The sequence below is a fragment of the Teleopsis dalmanni genome, chromosome 1 (assembly GCF_002237135.1).
Source record: "Teleopsis dalmanni isolate 2A chromosome 1, ASM223713v2, whole genome shotgun sequence".
Taxonomy (NCBI): domain Eukaryota; kingdom Metazoa; phylum Arthropoda; class Insecta; order Diptera; family Diopsidae; genus Teleopsis; species Teleopsis dalmanni.
The window spans coordinates 197,905,271-197,913,412 of record NC_051846.1 but is presented as its reverse complement, the minus strand read 5'-3'; the positions used below and the strand labels follow the sequence as shown (position 1 = coordinate 197,913,412).

The 8,142-nt window shown below is 30.4% G+C and overlaps 2 protein-coding genes across 2 annotated transcripts; both read right to left on the bottom strand.

Moving 5' to 3' along the window:
* Positions 1-392: 392 nt before the first annotated feature.
* LOC119671170 (T-complex protein 1 subunit beta) lies at positions 393-3,380 on the bottom strand. Its single transcript, XM_038081707.1, has 4 exons — positions 3,279-3,380; positions 1,975-2,664; positions 1,135-1,762; positions 393-1,054 (listed from the first exon to the last, which is right to left on the bottom strand). Exons 1-4 carry the CDS (start codon positions 3,279-3,281, stop codon positions 768-770), a joined length of 1,608 nt encoding a protein of 535 aa, XP_037937635.1. The 5' UTR covers positions 3,282-3,380; the 3' UTR covers positions 393-767.
* A 1,873-nt stretch (positions 3,381-5,253) lies between these two features.
* Positions 5,254-6,310, bottom strand: LOC119673466 (transcription factor 15). Its single transcript, XM_038084749.1, has 3 exons — positions 5,691-6,310; positions 5,493-5,623; positions 5,254-5,425 (listed from the first exon to the last, which is right to left on the bottom strand). Exons 1-3 carry the CDS (start codon positions 5,843-5,845, stop codon positions 5,304-5,306), a joined length of 408 nt encoding a protein of 135 aa, XP_037940677.1. The 5' UTR covers positions 5,846-6,310; the 3' UTR covers positions 5,254-5,303.
* Positions 6,311-8,142: the final 1,832 nt, after the last annotated feature.

Sequence of the window (8,142 nt, the reverse complement as noted above, 5' to 3'; positions counted from 1 at the left end):
CCCATAGAAAGATAATAGGATTTTTTGAAATACCATCTGTTCTATATCCCCTTATAAAGATCTTGTTCTTTGGTATTTGAGATAGAAACGCTGGTATGCTCTTCACTAGCATTAGCGCTAGCATTCCGTGACTTATTTAAAACTTGACTATTGGAGGCTGAGAAACTAATTAACTATATTGTTAACTATAGATTGTCCCAGCTAGCTCTAGGACAGCTAGAGTTTTCGTTTGTTTGGTTCATTTTGAGAGAGGGGTATGGATATGCTAGTATATGTTTTAAAAGACTAAGATTATATATCACACTAACTAATGCCTACATAACTGACATCAATGTATGTATATTTCGAAAGAAAACCATTTAATTTTAATATATGAAAGAAAAATATATTTAAAGTATTTTGAAAATAGTTGCTTTTATTATGCTTTTGTTATTTCGATTGTTTATCTAAAATACATTTCACATCTTAGTTTGATTTTTCTTCTTTAAAGGCATAAAGTTAAATGAAAAAACAAAGTTTAACATAAAGGCTTTGTTAAAATTTAAAACAAAAAATTTATTAAGCTATGCTAAGTTTATTGTTCGAATATAGTGTAATAAGTTACTTGCTAACAGAAGTCTAGTGAATATGCTTTTTTTATATAAGAAAAACAATAAATCCGAATTAAGTTTTAGTGTTTTTAATTTGTTAATTAAATTAAATAATATATATATAATGTATTAAAAAAGAACATGAGGGCGTACTATAATAAGTAGAATGAAATAAGTTTAACAATAACCATGATCTGGAACTCGTTTCCTGGGTGCACAACGGATGATGTCATCAACACGCAGTATCATTTCGGCAGCTTCTGCTGCTGATAGCAACACTTGTCGCTTTACAGCGAATGATTCAGTAATACCAAGTTCTTTCATATCACCAATTTTGCCAAGATCCATATTCAAGCCGGTACTTGATTTGCCCTGCGCGTGTGCAGCACGCAGTTCAGTTATTAATTGAGCTGAGTCATAGCCAGCGTTGTCAGCAATAGCAGTAGGTAGTGCAAGTAATGCTCCTAGAAAGCAAACACAAAAGAATTGTCAGTAATTAATAAATTAAAAAATTTATGTAAAAAACTTATGCTGCTTTACTTACTTGCAAATGCTTCCATTGCAATAGCTTCTTTACCAGCGGTTTCAGCCGATTTCCTAAATATTGCATTAGCCATTAGAGCTTCGGAGCAACCGCCACCGTAAACAACACGTGATTCTTTTACTGTGGCAGCCAATACACAAAGTGCATCGTGCAAGGAACGATCAGCCTCATCAAGAATTTGTTGTGTAGCACCACGTATCACAATAGTACAAGCTTCACCCAACTTAACACCACTGAAGCGCAATAGTGTTTCCTCGCCTATCATTACTTGTTCAATTAGTTCACATTCACCTAACTTAACTAATGCAGGATTGTCAAAAGTGGACACAATTTCACCACCAGTGACTAATGCTAAACGCTCAATACCATCGAAGTCGGCGTGTTCGATGGCCATCACACCAGCATCTGCGAACAACTGTTCTGGGTAGTTGTAGATCAACTGTCTATTAATGAAGACATTACAATTGTGACTTAAAATCTTTTGTACTTTATCCTTCATTTTTTCCTTCTCAGCTAATTCTAAATCTGCTATTTTCGACAATGAGTCGACTTTAATATTACTGCCGAAGACTTTTATCTTGTCGGTGTCCATTGGTGTGTTTGCAATTAGGATTTTAGCTTTTTCGATCTACATTTAAATAAAGTTAATCTTATATTACATACAACCACATGTTTATGGTGTGAGTTAACAATAATAAATGGTGATTGGTACTCAACATCAAACTCGTCAAAGTGGCTGTGATATGAGTATCTAAAGCATCATATTACACACCCACTTCGACGCGTTGAAATTGAATTATGTGCTTATGATTAGTGTGGCTTCTTATAAGATAATCTTACCCTTTGTGGCTGATGTACACCTGGTGTCTTGTCCAGCAAGAAACCTTCATCGAGGAATGAGTCTTGTAATGTGCCACCAGTTTTCTTGATTATTTGTATGGCAGACAGTTCTCCTGAACCTTTAAGACGTAGCACCGATTCCACAGCCAACTTAGCAAAGAATTCCTTATGCTGATGTAAAATTTTGGAAGATAGTGTGGTGCGGGCAATGTTCATAAGATCTTGTTTGAATTTAGCATCATTTGCTGAATTATCTTGAGAAGCTTGTGTAAGTGCATCACGTGCTACTTGCACTGCCAAACGCCAGCCAGCAATAATGATTTGTGGATGTAATTTCTGCTCAACAAGCTTTTCGGCTTCTCGAAGAAGTTCGGCAGCGAGCACAGTAACTGATGTGGTACCATCACCAACTTCTTCATCTTGTACGCGGGACATATCAACAAGAATTTTCGCAGCGGGGTTATCAACTCCAACCGAACGCAAGATAGTGGCACCATCGTTAGTAACCTCTACTTGGCCTGCATTGCGTCCATGCGACACGAGTATCTTATCCATACCCTTAGGGCCTAGTGTACTTTTTACTAAGTCACCAATGGCGATTCCACCAATAAACGAGGATAAACGCGCCATTTCGGCCTTTTCTTCTTGTGCCTCATTTTTGAGGACACGTACAGGGTTCAGTGACATCTCCTGTAAAAAAAGAATTGATTATTTTAGAGAGTGTGGCAACGCCTTGTAATCCACAACTAATTTTAATTAGCGATTCAACATAACCAAACTTTTGCAAATATGTAACATCTTAAATAAAATACTATAATTCGAATATTCATATAACTATATGATCTGAAAGCACCATGTGGACTAACTTTTCATTCAAACAAGTTTTTAGGGATTATTCGAGAGCATGGTATGATTCATGCAAACCACGCCGTTTTGGTGGCGGTTTGTATTTAGTAAATGACTAATAATTTTTTAATTAAAAATTAATTTCATTCTAGTTTCATAATAAATTTTTGTATTATACAATTATATGCACAAACTATTATATATATTTGCTTATTAGTAGTGGAATGATCCAGAAACAAAATCTCACGTGCATATGGGCTGCGCCATATCAAACAGTTTTTTTTTTCTTGCTTGTTAACGCGTTGCGGTCATTCGCCCAAAACCCACCCGGCATTACTATTTCGATTTCTTACACAAATTTCACTAAATCTATAATTATTTCATAATATATATGTTGGCTACACACTAAATTATTACTTATAATTCATTTTTATTATTTATTATATATAATTAATTACCATTTTGTAGTTATTTTTACACAAGCCAAAAGCAGCAGCAAAAGATACACCCGAACGACAAAATTGAAAATGGCGAATGACAGAGTCGCTTTGTGTTGCCAACTAGTTTGCATTTTTTTGTACTAAGATTTCGGTACTAAAAATATTTTTAGTGTTGTCATCCGAAATAAATAGAATTTATTTAAAAAAATTGTTAACAGCGGTGGTGTGTATTAAGGCCGTGTGCGATTCCCAGTAAATTGAGGTAAAGTAAATTGAAATTTCTAGGGACTTTTTGCACTGCAATTATTTAAATATTTATTTATTTATTATTTTTGGTTAAAAGTTTTCGAATTTATGTATTTATTTATTGAACATTTTATAATATTTTCAAAATGGTAGCATCTAATTTACCTAATTTTTATCGAATTACCTTATTGGAAATACTGGTAAATACCAACATTCGCTGCCATTGTTACATAATTTATTATTTCCCTCACTTTACCATCAATTTACTCGAATGCGCACAGTACCTAGGTATAAATTTATTTTATATTGCAATATATGGTTTATTAAAAATATTTGTGACACTCTAAAATTGAAAAATATTTATAGATAAGTGAACAAAGTATAGCATAAATTATTGAAATTATCTTATTACGGCAAGTGAAACTAAATAAATAAAATTTCACTGCTCTTCTAATGAAATGTTAAAGTCAGTACTTTTTTATTAAAATAAATTACAAAATTTTTGTTTTAATTAATAAATTGATTATCTTTATTTGTTATAATAAATTATTCTTATAATAATAGTAAAAATATTTATTGTGATAAAATTCTATTTTTTGATCTTTTTAACTTCAGTCTAGACACAAACCAATTAGATATGACACAAACAACTAGTTCTAACACAAACCATATTCATTTATTGAAAAATGTGAATGAATAAATGTGATGCATTTTATTTAATAGTACTTACTAGTTATTAAAATACTAGAGTTTAAAGTCTAGTATATATTTTCCTATCAAAACATATTTAGAGATTTGCAAAAAGTAAGCCTAGCACTTGTAGTTCATCAATTATATACGGATATATATAATGAACGAATACTTGAAAATATTTATTACAATATATGAATCTTAGGATGATATAAGTTTTAACTTCAATGTGTAATAAATTGTTTTCCATATTTTTGCATATGATGCCAATAACTTCCAGTACACTCTAAAAAAGTATATATCCAATGTAGAAAAAAGTCTATTGTTTTTATATTTTATTAATTGTTTATATTAGTTCACACATTCTAATGTGATTAAACAAGACTACGACTATTTTTAAGCCAGGTATATTGTATTAGAACTTAAAAAAATTTTTTTATGATAAATTGTTAGCTTTCATACTCTATATTTTTGGTTTTTTAAATACATTCTTTTATATATACATATGTATAATTTTATTTGTAGAGTCATGATACATTTAGGTAGTGCTTTTAATAAGTTTTAATAAGTTAATAAGATTACTAACAAATATTTTCTATACATTTACATTTGTAATATTTTATATATGTTATGTATATATATGGTATATATATATGTTAATAAATTCACAAATATATAATAAAACCTATTAAATGATTTTTGATATAATATATTTATATATAAATCTACGTACAGTTAGCTATCATATATAAATTACGCCTTTGGTTCTGAAATAAAATAGAATTTAAAGTTTTGGACTCGGATCATTACGACTGTATTAGATCTTTTGTTCCACTTGGCTTTAAAGTAGTTCTTTGTTATACATGTGGTATATAGAAAAGATTTTCAATTCGTAAAATAAAGAAATTTTAATTAATAACTATATATCTAATAACAGCTAAAATATAACAGCTAAAATAAATCATTTTTCATTTAAATATAATAAAATAAATGAATAAAATAATCATTTTAAATAAATCATTTTTCATTTAAATATGATACAGTTAATAAATAATAAATAACTATAATTATCTCTAAATTATGTTAAATAATGTGTAATTTCAATTTTCAGTTTTTATTATTTGTAGCCTTGGCACAGAATGTACAAATATTTGATCGTCCCTTCTCAATCGAGAAATCATTGCATTGATGTGGAGCAAAATAGGCGGCACAGGGTTTTTCCGAAGTACCTAAGAATAATATAAAAATAAGTAGTTATATTTTATAGTTAAAAATATAATTTTCTCTAGTTATTACCAGTTAAAATGACTGCATCTAGATGAGATATATAACTCTTCGCTAAACGTAGTATTTCGATTTTTGATAACTTTCTGTTATACGGTTCAGTTGGTATTAAAGAACGTAAAGTGGTAAACGCGGTGTTAACACTAATGGCAAAAATAATTTATATAAAATTTTAATACTTCGATTTAAGTAACTCGATTGATTGCTTACCTTTGTGTACGGCAACGTTCCCTGGCATTGACCTCATGTCTCGGTTTTGTTGTACTAGAACCACTGCCAGCACCATTAGACGAGTCCGATTCGCAAGGACTAGTACGATTTACAGTTGGGAGTTCGTTAGCGTTATAATTCGTATAGAAACTCATATTCCCCGTTATGCATTAACAACTTAAATTATTTTTAATTTTTATATATTTAATGACTGGACATGTAACTTGAGCTATGGCACTAATTGTTGAAATATCTTTTAATTAAGTAGTTGTTGATTTGTTGATTTGTGAAAAATTTTAAATATCTCAGCTCAAAGCATCGCACATCATTCACGCTCTCCACGAAATGACTAAATTAAACTAGCTCTGTTCGAAGCCACTTATGCTACCAGCGTACGTTTTTTAGCGATCGCGTCGAAGATCGCCTATCTCAGTCCGCCTAGAACTGTGTGTGCAGCCAGCGGCAGCTCACACAAACTCACACACTCTGTGGCTCTGTGGAAAACTGTGAAATGAATTAAGCCATTAATGTGGACAAATTGTCCATAAACGTCATTATCAGTCGGACTGGATGATCTTGTGTGTTTGTTTGCGCTTCGGTCTGTAATGACAGTAGCAAATTTATTAAAAGTACTTCAACCAAAATGGTTTGTTTATTTTTAAATTAATCCTACAATTCATTTTACTTTGCTTTGTTATTATGTGTTATGTGTTATGTGTGTTCCATATACATAATATAATAACAACACACAATAGAGGATAATCTGCCCCTCAACCACTTAAAGCGCTGTTTTTTTTATCATATCGAATTGCGTCCGCTTTGTGGTGGTCAACTGCGTGCTAAGTGGTTCTTGTAGTTTCTCATAAAAAAATTGAGAAAAATAATTATTTTATATTCTTTTTTAATTTTAATTTTTTAATTATAACTTCTTGATAATGTGTCGATAAGTTAATTAAAAACTTTAATTGGCAAGCGAAGTGACGTCACCCACACTGCAGCAAAAAAATTCTTTCAATATTTTTGCATAAATTATATATATTTATTTTTTATTATATTTTTAAACAATTGTAAAATATTTACTTGTCAATACTTGTTTTTTAAAAAAAGAATCTATATAATATAAATAAACAATTATTTTTATTTACTTTATGATCCAGAGAAGAGTACATAAGCACTTGCAAAAAAAGTAAACCAAACCAGGTCTCCAAACCAGTGGTCATTGCAAGTGAAGCCTATTTCTCATCGGTAGGTTCTATTACTGATTAGCGTTAAGTACAATAGTATAATACTATTTCTATAGCTATGCTACGTCTTATATTGATGAGATCATAAAATCTGACGTTGTCTGTCTCCAATTTACGATATACATTCTAGTTGTCTAATATCACTTTTGATATAAAAAACTTAAATTTCAAAAAACAAAAACTTTTCAGTATAAAGTTTCTAATACAATTTCTTCACTAATTTATCTACCTATTCTAGTCTATACTTTACCACTACTTTAGGGTTCCTGCGTGGAGTTTTCAAAACGATTTTATCAAAAATTTAATTCCTAATAATATTTCGTGATCTCTGGTCCATTATCATAGGTAATGGAGACTTACTATTACCTATGATATTATTATAAATAATTATTACATTTTTCTTATATGAAAGTTTACTATTGACAAAATAGATAAACTTTACTGTTTATACCAGGTAGTTTATAAATATTCTGAATTAATAAGATCTATTGAGGATATAATCCAGCTAATTAGATAGTTTTTTGTAGAGATGTATATATGGATAGCCTCGTCTATTGTCCCATTTGACTAGAAATACTTTTGAAAAGCTGTTGCTAAAGTCTAATCTGTCAATGTCGCCACTACCTTTTTATCGTAAAATAGAGCAGTGATAGTACTCTAGATATGTTTTATATTTTTTTATTTTAGCTCCCCAACACTATAGCTTAGTGTGGAAGTAATTGCAGTAATGCTGTCTAATTTGATGAGAAATACATTTGCAAAGTTGTTGCATTAATTTATTTATCCTTTATATGTATATTATAAAGAAGTGATCGTATGATATTAATATAACATGATAGTGACAAGACATGTTACTAATTTTCTTGGCAAGATAACTGATACAATTCATTTTAATATATCAACAAAATTGTTGTAACTCGGGTGAAAAACTTACTGTATGGTGTGGTTATTGTTCTGGAGATGCGACAGGCTTTTTTGAAAATGACGTAGGTATGATAGTTTATTCTGATCGCTACAATCACAAGATATCCAATTTTTTCTGGAGTAAAATTGCGGCTATGTATGTGGAAGACATGTGGTTTTATAGGACGATATTATGCGCCATACGAAATGTTCTGTTCTGGCTTTGTTCTGTGAAAAATTTACTGGATATTTCACGTTTTAATAATGTGACTTGACGGCGGATATGATGGGATTTGTTACTACTT